Source organism: Acromyrmex echinatior, chromosome 3 (genome assembly GCF_024713525.1).
Source record: "Acromyrmex echinatior isolate Ae372 chromosome 3, ASM2471352v2, whole genome shotgun sequence".
NCBI lineage: Eukaryota > Metazoa > Arthropoda > Insecta > Hymenoptera > Formicidae > Acromyrmex > Acromyrmex echinatior.
This window is the reverse complement of record NC_141854.1, coordinates 22,939,805-22,952,600: the sequence shown is the minus strand read 5'-3', so window position 1 is coordinate 22,952,600 and position 12,796 is coordinate 22,939,805. Positions and strand designations below refer to the sequence as shown.

The window sequence follows — 12,796 nt, the reverse complement described above, 5'->3', positions numbered from 1 at the left end:
TTCGTTGATTCGAGTAGCGATCGCATACTCAATCCAATTTTAATGCGAGTGAAAATTATGGACATTCCGGCGGTTTCTCATCATGAATGATGGAATGACTCTTCTACAAGATCATCTATTAGAGAATATATTTACTTAAAAATGATTTCTTTTAACTCACCTTGGTCCAACAATCGGATGGCGTTGGGCCATTTTTGTCCGTCTAATTCGATCTTTTCTTGCAAGAGCTCGTTCATATACTCGCCGGCCTTGTCGGCCTGATGGTCCTTCTCAGACTCATCGAGTGACCTGGGTTTATCGTCGGCATCCTCATCTCTCTGATACTTGTAGTCACCGTTGCTGGATCTGTTCACGTCCATGTCTAACGAAATCCGGATTCTCGATCAATCGATTTCAATAACAGCCTTGGTTCCTTTGTGCCACGAGATGTCGAAAATCGTAACTCCGAAGTTGATCGACACGATCCACAAGACGAATCCAAACGAATCCGTAATGGCCGACAAAGCGCGCACCACGCATCCCTTATCCCCCGTTCCTTCTCAAGTTGATGATCCCGCCGAGGATTGCATCCGTGTATCCAGACTGCAGTCTGCTCTCACGTCATTCCATCGATTCAAGTGGTTTCTCCTTAAAATTTCATAATTTATATCTACAGTCGGTAAAATAGCTGTGCTGTTGAAACACACACATTTAGGAATTTTCTTTATAACCATTCGTCGATAAAACAAAATCGACCGAAGATATAAAAAAAAACATTCCAATTTCATAGCGTACGAGCTGCATAAAACATATAAATTGAGCGAAGATTAAATGAAAAGTAATGAATTAAATGTACTTAATCCTGTTTATTTGATTAATATTGTAAATATGAATACCTTCCTTATCAATTATCCAGAACTGAAATCCGCCATTGTATCAACGATAAAAACGAAAATGGAGCGCGATAATAACAAATTGTTTTGAAACACCATGTTTTTTATAAATCCGTGATATTGAAGTATATTCTTTTCTCTCATGCTTTCGTATATATAACGCGCGATTGATGTCATGATGTCAAGCATCACTCACAACGCTAGAGATCTAATAATTGAAAAACAAAATCAAATACACCGAGCACACTAAACGATAAGCATATTACTAACGTCAGCGACTTATCGCAGTTCCTCTCCCACTCCTCGGAGAATCCTATCCCCTTTTTAGTCGAGTCATGCTTGCGTTCTTGATTCTTCGTCGTTGTACATCGGTAAGAAACCAGTTTCTGTTCGTGCTTGTACGATCGACGCGCAACGGCATCGCGTCAATCATCCGATCACGAATGTGCGCGCGCGCGCACGCGCGCTCTCTCGTTCGCATTTCGACCTCGACTGAAAACTACGTGAAATTAAGCGAGAGAACTTCCTCGAAATATCGTCGTTGTGTACAAACTAGAGATAAGACTCATTCACACTATCTCCTAGCGAACGGTTTGTTGTTCGGACGAAACGAAAGAGAGAGGGAGAAAAAGAGAAATAAATAAATAAAGTAATAATGATGCTCAGCAAGTTGAGCACGAGACTGCGATACGCTGAAAGAAAACTCCTTTTGAGCAATGGTGAGTTTTTCGCTGGCCCAAAAAGTCATGCAAGAGGGACGCATTTTAAGTATTTCCCGTGTGAAAAACAGATCGTCACCGGTAAGTAATCGATTATACCACACTGCATGCATCTGAATATATTATTTTTCCAAAGAATTTTTTGTGCAAAGTTCTGTCAAGATGTAAGAAATCAACAGTATTGTGTACAATGTATATGAAAATCAGCTGATAAAAGATTTGATATGTCCTTTATATCGAGATCGACATCTCTTTTGTATATATACTTATCAACGAATTAATTCAAAGACGCAATTATATTCGTACGTATATACGCATGCGCAATGAGTTTAACGTGCAGAATGCAAAGCATAAATTATTAATTAGAGCATGGATTGCGTCATTCGTATCTAAATAGTATATTAATCCCACAAAGCACGAAACTCCAATTAAATTAAGGGAGTTCATTTTGTTGAGTTCTCGGGGAGTTTATAAAATTTGATAAAACAAATTCTCAGGGAGTTCATATTGCTGTGAGCTTCCAAGGAACTTACAAAATTCGACTCAGCTCTCAGCTCAGTCGACATAAATTACAAGTAACTTATCACGTCAATCACCGACCGAGATATTAGATGGCCGGCGAAAGTTCGCGTGACTGTTCAAATTTTTAAGTGATTAACAGTAAGAAACTGATAATACGTACTAATTTCATGATTTATTTGTTTTGTAAACATGTATACATATATGTTTAATACCTAATAATACTCAATTTTTTTTAAATTGTGATTTTAATGTTACCATCCGAGTTTGATTATCAATAGAGATGGTAACTGCAGAGAAAAAATTGTAATTTTTCAGCAATATATAAGATATTATAGCATTAAAAGTATGCATACTTATTTATATAGCTTATTTATATAATAAAAAATTACGAATTTAATAATGAATTATCGAAATATTTATGTTAATAATCGTAAATTTTTATTAATTGTCGGTAATATCATTGTTCTTCAATTATCCTCGGCCCTTGAAGCCCCATTGATAAGCACAAAAATTTGCTGAGGGTCTTTAATAATTTCTCGTCGATGCGTCAATGTTATAATTCCGCACTCCACAATATAACTGTTATGTAACGTGTGTTACATTACATTTATATTGTAGAATACGAAATTATAACTCTAGCGTTATGTTACTTTCAATTTATGTCCATTGGAAAGGAGTTTATTTTGCTGAGCTCTCGAGAAGTTTAAAAAGATCTCTCTGAAAAATGAAGCTGTCAGGGAACTTTCAAAAGCGAATTCCCGAGGATTTCTTTTTGAAGCTTAAATGAAGCTACAAACATTTTATGAGCTTTCGGCGCGGGAAACTCTCCGTATTGTGTAGGATGTGGTTAACAAAGAGAGAGAGGAAGAGAGAGAGAGAGAGAGAGAGAGAGAGAGAGAGAGAGAGAACTGAAGACGGCGAAAAACGAATATTCAATTTAACAGATTCTCTTGCTCTCTCTTACCTTCTCTTGCTCCTTTTTTCCTTTCCCTTTCGCATTCTCCTTTAAATAAAATGATTATTTATATATTTCAAAATAAAAAACAAAATAAATTTAAATCTTGGGCACATTCTACGAGTATTCAAATATTCGATCTAAAAAATATTCATCTCTGTTGAAGGTGATCGTCTTTCTTTAATTCATGCAAGGATATGTTATGTCAAAACTAAATTAAAAACTAATGGATATAACGTGACAATAAATTGCCGAATTGATGCTTTTTTTTTACATATTTGTTATAAGAGTCATTACATTATTATTTCATTCTGTTTAAATAAAATGACATTATTACATGTATTCAAGACATAACAGATCGACATAACAAAAATGATTCAAGTTTTTGTTATATGATATTTGAGGTTCTCATAAAGATTTTAAAATTTCTTACAAAATCCTCAAGAAATTGTTTTTTAATTCAATTGTTGTTTTAGAAGATAGTTTTAGAAATTTATCCTCAAATTTATTATTCCCAAAATTATTTTAGGCTTAATTATTCATAGGACTGTGTAAAGGATTGAAAGGCATAGCACCGCATTAGGGCTTCTAATGAAAATTAATTCATTAATAATAATGAATTTCCCCCGAAATTTTGGTTAACAATAAGATATCATTTTTATTATTCTTCTATCCAAATTAATTTTTATCCAATTTATATTTATAATTCATAAAATAACAATTTAAATTTAATGATATCTTTATTGTTATAATAAATATATGTACATATGCAATCATTTTAATAATTTAAACAATCTTCATATTTATTATAATTTATGGTATGATAATGCGTGCAATCTGACAATAGTTGCTTTACAACTTGTTAAGCAATTATTATTTGGATACATTATTCAAATTCTTGTACAATGAGTTATGAAGAAATAGAAGGCTATAATAAATAATTCTTTTTTCTTTATTTCATTGTTTTGTTACTTTTAATTAATTAAAACTACGAACAACATATGTATATGAGAAAGTAATTACTTATTTATGAAGGATGTATGTGTACAATCAACAGATTGATTCTTACTTATGGATCCATAAATAATAACCAATCGCTCAGTGAGCAGCCTGCGTTCCGAAACTCATTGAAAAAAATATGTTGCAATCTTTTAGTTGCTGACTATACATATTGGGTCATCTAAAAAGTATCCGCGGTTTTTTATCACTAGATGTGTGTTGATGTCATATATCTATGACAAAGTACCGCGGATACTTTTTAGATGACCCAATACATTAAATTCATGAACAGATAAAGGTATCCGTCCTTACCCTTGCACTACTCATGCACAAATATCCAAGGGATGTTCTGAAGAACATCATAAGAAATATCCTAATGTTCTAAGAACGTTCACAGGAACATCTTTGGGATAAAGTGTGTTGTATGGGCAAGGCCCTGAAAATCTTTTGCACGATCCTGATTATGCATTATTCATGTGATTACAGTGAAAGTTGTGCTTTTAGGTGAGACTCAAAAGCTGAATATGTATCAAGCTATAAATCATGCGCTTAACATTGCATTGGAAAACAATCCACGTTCAGGTAAGGATTTTGTATTTGTGCTCTTTTTTAATTCGAATATGTAGCGAATATACGCGAATATAATACATTAAAATATTTTCTCTAGCTAAATATGTATTTAATAATATTCATTCTCAATTTTTCAATACTTTTGAAAAATTAAAAAATATTAAGCTGTTGAGAAAATTATTTAATCGTCAATAAAAATTAATAGAATTTAATTTTTCTAAGAAAAGTTGAATCTCTTTCTTTTTGTTAAAATCTTTAAAATAGAAATAATTATATTTTTCGGAAAAAATAAAAAACGTTACTTAGTTGTTTATAATTCCTTTTAAATTTTCAGTTGTGTTTGGCGAGGATGTGGCTTTCGGAGGTGTCTTTCGTTGCACGATGGACTTGAAGAACCGTTTCGGTGCCGATCGTGTCTTCAACACGCCTCTCTGCGAGCAAGGAATCGCCGGTTTTGGGATCGGTTTAGCTAACGCGGGAATATCAGCGATTGCCGAAATACAATTTGCCGATTACATATTTCCCGCTTTTGATCAGGTGTCGCATTATTCACAGCACGTATAGCATTAATATAACAGAACGATAATTATTATTTTGTAATATGTCTAGGGTAAAAGAAACTCCAAAGTTTTAAAAAAATTTAACTATTTAAATAATAAGAAGGTGCAAAGAAAAGTATAACAAAGAAATCTATTCGCTTAAAAAATGCAGAGAGCGCGAAAACTTTTTTCTTACAGCTTGAAAAGGTTTTCAACTATTTCGCGAGTGAATCGTATAAAATTACGCGGAATGTGTATTCCGTTCGTAATGCAAATTATTAAATAGAGTGTAAGGATCTTCGACTCTTAATTCTGCGTACGTTTTTTCTACAGTTGGTAAACGAAGCGGCAAAAATAAGGTATCGAAGCGGCAATATGTTTGACTGCGGCATGCTTACGATTCGTGCACCTTGCGGAGCCGTCGGCCATGGTGGTCTTTATCACTCTCAAAGCCCGGAAGCCTACTTTGCACACACTCCCGGTTTGAAGGCTAGTAGAAATGCGTTTTTTGTTTTATTCATTGGGCGTAACACGCGAACCGCTGGTTTCCTCTCAACTGTGTCTTAAGACTAAGATATTTCTCTGTTAATAGTCGAGCGAAAAGACAAATTCCTTATCGAGATAGACGATTTCATAATAGGATCGTAAAAGGCCACGCCTCACTATTTGTACGAAATGCCTAACAAGTCGATCATTGCCATAATGTTGAACAACAAGATTTGTACTACTACCGAAGTAGAACACAGAAATCATAATGATATCTGAAGAATATTATGATGATTTTATTTGTCATTTTTAATGACGAAGTCGTGATGACATTTTTCTAATATCATATCAACTTTTATGATTTGCCTGGATACGAACTCGACGCGTAACTACTACATGACGATTGAGACGTTGGATTTTATTTTCAAAAATTGACTCATTTTCTTGATCGTATGATTTGATGACGAGATGAATTTTGCTACTAAATTTCCATCATTAGAAACATTCTTCAAGTATAACCCTCGCTATGTCTCGTACTAGCCGTAGAACTGTGAGTTTACAACTTTCCTCAACAAATTCCATGAATATTGTACAGCGTACACGATCTACGTATGCATGAAGAAAGTTTTACTCGCACACTAATGCACGTAGCCGCCACTATCGTATATCGCAATTACTAAAGGAGCGATGCGACGTAATATCATCGGCGATGCTACTCAGAACTGATCAATTTCACGCTTGTTTTGAGACATGTACTAAGGAGTCGATGATTATCGGGAGGATCACAAGGAACTCGATTCTCGTGTTCTCGCCTCGCCCAAATACATCATTATATACGTTTTTTTAATGAACTCATCCTTCTTTTTTATTTTAGATCGTCGTCCCTCGCGGAGCGGTGCACGCAAAGGGTCTATTGTTGAGCTGCATCGACGAGCCGGATCCCTGTATCATATTCGAGCCTAAAACTCTGTATCGCATAGCGGTCGATGAAGTACCCGTTGCACATTACAAGATTGCAATCGGCAAGGCTGAAATTGTAAGAAGCGGTGAGTTTGAAATGTCCATTTAATCCATATCAAGAATATTTTTTAACGCTAACGGAAACAGGTATGAATCCTTGGGAACGGCTATAGTTTTTGTTATTAGGTCCATATTTTTAAATTTTTTAAAGTCAAAACTGTAAAAAAGATTGTAAAAGAGATCGTAAAACATAAAATTATTTCAAATCGTTACTGTTTAAAAATTAGGAAAAGTCCCAGAATTATCAGGGACTCATATATGTTTCAGTATTTGACACTATTTGATATTATATTGTTTTATTATTATGTCGATAATCTAGGATACTTTTCAAATATGTAGTTTATACATAATGCAAGTTTTTGAAAAATTATATAAAATAAAGGAACGTCAGGAAAATATTTTATTTTAAAATAGGATCTTTTATTAATTAATAATTAATTAATACACCGCTTTGCTCTCTAATGCTAGTACAAATTTTAATTTTTATACGATGGAACCTAACTCGTATGTATCTTTGTATTTCTATATACAAGAACATATATTATATTTATATTTAAGAAATAAATTCTATACATTATATTGCCATTTATATGATTTCATAAATAATATTTTTTTCCTCTTTCTTGATCTTTCGATACTAATAGTGATAATTAACACTATTTTATCAATCAAATTTTAATGACATTGATTAAAATGTTTTTATCTGCGAATTCTTGTCTTTGACGCAATGTATTTACAATTAATAAGTATTATTAGAAGTTCACTTTGCATCTTCAGACTACGCGGAAATGATTATACACTATGAATAAATATTTGCGGTTGTGTAAATTCATTCTTCGGAGAAATGTTTAGAGCATACGGCATCTCTTTACATTATTCACCGTGAAATGTGCGTCGTCGAACAAAAAATAACACCTCGGAAGGTGTTATTTGAAGTCATAGAAGATAACTATTCGCACTTTCGAACACGAGAAGAGAATATAATTTACCAAGTGCGATCGCGTCCTTCCATTATATCGGTGATCTCACTCGATGTGACCGGTCCTGAAACAGGATACAGGCGAGAAGAAATGCATGCTTTCATCCGTGATTACAACGTCCGTATGTATTCGCATATATACACACGAATACATCTTTGGTTCTTTGTCGCATAGGTGATGCTGTGACACTCGTTGGTTGGGGCACTCAGGTGCACGTATTGCTGGAAGTGGCCGACCTAGTCCAGGAGAAACTCAGTGTATCCTGCGAAGTGATAGACCTCGTCTCCATTCTACCTTGGGACGCGGAACTTGTATGCAAGGTGGGCAATAACGGCCGTTGTTATTACGGCCGTTTCCTTGAGAAAGAGCAAGATCGATTCGACGATTCCGCTTAAGGCGAGAAGTCCGATCTATCTCTTTCTCACTTGCGTTCTGTCCATTATCATTGCGACGATCTTATGGGCGTCCTCCATGATTAACATTGAATTTCAAAAAGACCAAACGATCGCGTTAAATCTCCTTTCTGCTCCGTTCCGGCAATTTAATTTGAAACTCTGAGATGCTCGGTGATGAATGCGTCGCGACTGTGAGTGCCGAAACGCGCGTTTCTATATCGTAGAAAATTGTCTGGTTTACGCCCACTCAAGATACAAGAGACGCAATTGAAGTCTTTTTCACACTATTTATATGCGTCGTTGGAACGTCGCGAGACATCGGTAAGGAAATATCGGAAATCAACTCTTCCAACGATCGCGCGAAAACTCGGGATCGCGATCTTCCATGACGCGACGGCGTGTCATCGACAATAGAGAGGCAGATGCGCATCAAAGTAAGATCGCGTTCAAAGTAAAATGAGAAGCGGTCGTGGTGCAAAGTTGACCCGCGCTCGTATGCTTCGTCAGATTACGATAAGATTTCTATATAGACGCTAATAATCCTGCTGATTTATGCTAATCGATCACAGGTTGCTAATGATATGCTCGATTGTACCGTGATATCCATTCGTGGGCTTGCAAATCACCACTATATTATGTACATTGTACACGCACACACGCACATGACGAGGTGATCGTAATTGAAAACTCGTTTTGCCGCAATTTCGATACAGTCGCAGATTCGTCGTCTTGTCTATTTTTCGATATGCCTGCCTGTGAAACGTCGCGCGATTTCACAACGAGAAAAATTGCAGCTCTCGCAGAACAAAATTCTAATATGTCGCTTCTACGAAAAACCTCGTGTGGAGTTGAAAGAATCGCATCGATTAAATTTAATTAATTTTCCGGAGTTGAAACCAAAGTTACTAATGCTGGGTTTGTGAGATTTAATTCCATTTATTTAATTTATGTTGATTAAAAAGCACTCTGATTAATTTCAAGGAACGAAATGACATAATTCGTTTTAATTTAACAAAAGAATTAATAAGTACTCTAATTGTAAGTATATTTTAATAAAAATTATCTTTTGCAGATGTAACATCTTAAGGAGAACAAGAAAGACAAAATAATGTTAATTTGATATCATATTGATCAATTATTGACCGAATTTATTTCATTTTTTGTCATGATTTAGTTCATATGATATTATATCTTGACTTTATTTTCCTTGAGAAAGAATTGAATTTTTGACAAAAAAATTTATAATTGAGTGAGCCCAATTGTTAGCTAACAGAGAGTTAAAAATGAATGATTCATAAACATGAAAGTTTGAAATATTAGATTATTAATGCGTGATTAATCATTAACTCAATTCAAATAGTTCCAATTCAAAATTTTTATTTTAAGGCTTCTGTTCGCCACTACTAACTAGACTTGAGAACCACTATTAAAAATTATCGTTATTAAAATTATGTTCCAAAATTCACTGTCAGCTCTGAAAATCTATAATTTATATTACGTGCACTATAGATTTTTAACACTAACAATGAATTTTGGAATATAGCCTTAATAACAACAATTTTTTATATCTTACAAAAAACCCCAGCTTTTTGAAAAGATATATATTATATTATTATATACGTAATACATTACATCAGATTAAATATATAATAAAATATCCTTCTTTTAATATCTTGTCACAATTAATAAGTAAAAGGGAGAGATGCAATTGGTCGACTTCCTAAGCCTTGTAAATGCAAAGTCAATTGATGTTATTCTCCTTAGGCGTTTGAAAGGGATTGAACATTACGAGGAAGGGGCAATAATTCAAACATTTATCGTGACAGTAAGGCGCCTGTTAATAAAGGTTAATGGTAGACATGTAGAAACCCATAAATATCAATCCGATAAATATAGAGACGTAGATTTTCTGCGGGGTGTATCCGTAACGAAAGATTGTAACTCCTGAAAGTTGCAGGGAAGGTCGGCGCGAATCGAAAATGTCATAGGAACCTGTATTCAGTATTTCAGTCGCGCTTATCTATCTGCTTACCTTTGTCAATAATTTACAACAGGACGGGCACACATGCACACATATATGCGCATAAAAAGGACACAGGTGTACCTATGTGTCCCGATCGTACCGGCTGTTCCCGTGTATATTTCTACAACGTCGATCACGTCGTAGACCCGTATTTGATAGTTGTTACAAAACGGCTCATGCCGTCATCAGCGACGTCGTTAATGCGCTCGTTTAGCGCATCGGCCGTGCATGTGAAGTTATTATTGTACCGCAATGTGGGACGGGACGTAAATCACATGCGAATTAAACCCGCGTCGGCTAGAGACCAATAATAAATTACCGTATATGCATGATACGATGTACTATATGTTCGAATGTTACAGTCGGTGAAGAAAACCGGACGCGTTATAGTCGCCCACGAAGCGCCGATGACGAATGGATTCGGGGCAGAAGTAGCTGCGACGATTCAGGTAAGATTCACATCGTGGAGTGGTTCTCAGATTTTTTGCGCCTTACGGCAAAATAAAAATATCTAATACGGTGTCTACAATAAGATTTCAAGAGAGTAAGTGAAATTTACCCTCTAAAGTCTTTGGAATTTCTCTCTACAGAATGAAAATTGAGCCAATCTTGAAAAAGCTCAATTTTTAATCTTAGGAGTGAGATTTTACTCTTTATAGAGTAATACTCACTTTAAAAGAGAGTAAGCTTTAAGCCTCAAGTCATAAGAAATTTATTAGTCCGGATCTACAATAGATTTTTAAGCCTTAAGTCATAAGAAATGGACGAATCACAATCAATTATTCTCCTCGCATTCGACTGTAGTTGGTCAATTTCTTACGGCTTAAGGCTTAAAACACCTATTCTGGATCCGGACTTACAGTTGATTCTGAGAAGACAAATCGACTATGGTCGATATATTCATAGTCGATTCTCTATATTTAAGACTATCTTAAGTACAGTCTTAATGTCATGAATCAATCAAAAACATTAGTTTCTTAAGACATTAAGACAATTAGTAGTTCGTTCTTAAGAACTATGAATACCGGCATGTGATTGATTAATTTCTTAAAGCTTAAAGCTTAAAATCCCTATAAAAAATTGTAGACACTGTTTTATGCAACAGCCATCAGATCTATCGCGTAATTCTAACATAGACAGCGGATGGTGTTTGAGTCGGAAGTCTTCGGCGAGATAAAATGACGCGTGGGATGATAATGTTACAACGCGTAATAGTCCTCCAAACCGGTTTTTAACAGTGACCGATTAGTCTCGTATCTCAAGTCCCCTGCGTTTGTTGTTCGCGAATTGATCGATATCGGTCGATCGATTCTTATAAATTAGAAAGTTGCACGCGCGATAGAAAAGCTGTAAAACTAATCGTGGACTGAATCACTAAGTTATCCTGACGGTTATATTTGACGATTGTCAAATTGTAATTCAGACGGAGTGCTTCCTCCATCTGGAGGCGCCGATTCAAAGGGTCACAGGATGGGACTGTCCTTTCCCACATATCTTCGAACCGTTCTACCTACCAGACAAGTGGCGTTGTTTCGCGGCTGTTCGAGACAGCCTTAAGTACTGAGGTTGAGACAAAGGGTGGCCATGACAGTTGCAGTGGAAAAATTAAAAAGAAATTGTGAGCCTGTTGCTCGCAGAATGTCCTTAAATTACGCTGAAAACATTTTTATTATCAATAAAACATTTTTTTAAACACAATCTTCTATATATTTTATTATAAATACCTTCTTTCTTCTTCATCAATTAAAGAAAGATTATGATACAAAAAAGCGAAGTAAAGGAAATAATAATCGCTTAAAATCCGCCGTATGTATTTTACACGATTATTTTATCGTTTATATATAACAAATTACCGCTCGTAACGTAACTCGCGTAATCGCTCATATTTGTAAAACACGTTTACATTGTTAATACATAGTAAACTATTAATTTAGTCTTGCTAAAACTTATCTGGAATATTACTAGGACTATTGCTTATCTGGAATAAATAAAGCATATACATACATATATCTTTCGTAAGGAAATATGAATCCGGATGACCTGACTACAGTATACATGCATGCAAACCCATGTCCCTGACCCAGTTAGTCCACATAAATCCATCCCTCTTGTCTAAATTAATAACATGAAAGATGATACAAATCGTCGCCGGAGGCAATAATGCGTCGCTCGACAAAGATGTCAGACAGACATTCAGGATGGATCGCCTAGGTATCATTTTTTTCTCACCGATAAAATCTGGGTCAAGTCCTTCTTTAATAATAAAACTGCGCACCGATTGTACGCGCGCCGTGGCAATGTAATATCTCAATCAAGGTTTCGGTCCCAAACGCTGTCCTTTCCAGTCTAAATTTTTAGAGCCTCATGTTTCGCTTGCCAACAGGATGTACTTTTAAATGAAGGTAAAAAAAGAACTGAAGAATAGAATTCAGATTTCAAGTAGAAAAAAAAAATGAATACAAGGAACATTAGGTTAGCAGACATAAACTCAAAGTTACAAAATTTTTTCCTTTTTATTTGCTTCTGAAAGTTGATCTATTGTTACTGTCGATTACTAATTGCACGTTACTTTCAAAACGACGATTGAAAAAATTTAAAAACTTATCGAGATAACGTAAAAAAAAAAAGCGAAATTAAAGAAAAGGAAGTGTGCTGAACTGTATGCTCGTGGCATATTTTGTAATTTGAAAGGGAAACCACATTCTTTCACTATATA

General features: G+C 35.1%; 2 protein-coding genes across 12 annotated transcripts in view; one reads left to right on the top strand and one right to left on the bottom strand.

The window, feature by feature from the left end:
- The window catches only part of LOC105143320 (KH domain-containing, RNA-binding, signal transduction-associated protein 2), a 39,952-nt gene extending 38,905 nt beyond the window's left edge, over window positions 1-1,047 (bottom strand). For 10 of the 11 annotated variants that reach the window (XR_015544442.1, XR_015544443.1, XM_087404144.1 and 7 more), the window contains exons 1-2: window positions 876-1,047; window positions 161-627 (exon numbers count right to left, since the gene is read on the bottom strand). Coding sequence is in view for 9 of the 11 variants with exons in the window: in XM_087404144.1 (XP_087260270.1) it covers window positions 161-359 (199 nt within the window). In the remaining 2 variants the exon portion in view is untranslated. Of the gene's footprint in view, window positions 1-160; window positions 634-875 lie in introns of those variants that run through there. The other variant, XM_011051565.2, reaches the window with a different exon arrangement.
- Window positions 1,048-1,250: 203 nt separating this feature from the next.
- BckdhB (Branched chain keto acid dehydrogenase E1 subunit beta) lies at window positions 1,251-11,778 on the top strand. Its single transcript, XM_011051564.2, has 8 exons — window positions 1,251-1,672; window positions 4,572-4,649; window positions 4,972-5,174; window positions 5,510-5,665; window positions 6,537-6,708; window positions 7,837-7,982; window positions 10,443-10,529; window positions 11,504-11,778. The coding sequence occupies exons 1-8, from the start codon at window positions 1,528-1,530 to the stop codon at window positions 11,642-11,644; spliced, it is 1,128 nt and encodes a 375-aa protein (XP_011049866.1). The 5' UTR covers window positions 1,251-1,527; the 3' UTR covers window positions 11,645-11,778.
- The last annotated feature ends 1,018 nt before the right edge of the window (window positions 11,779-12,796 follow it).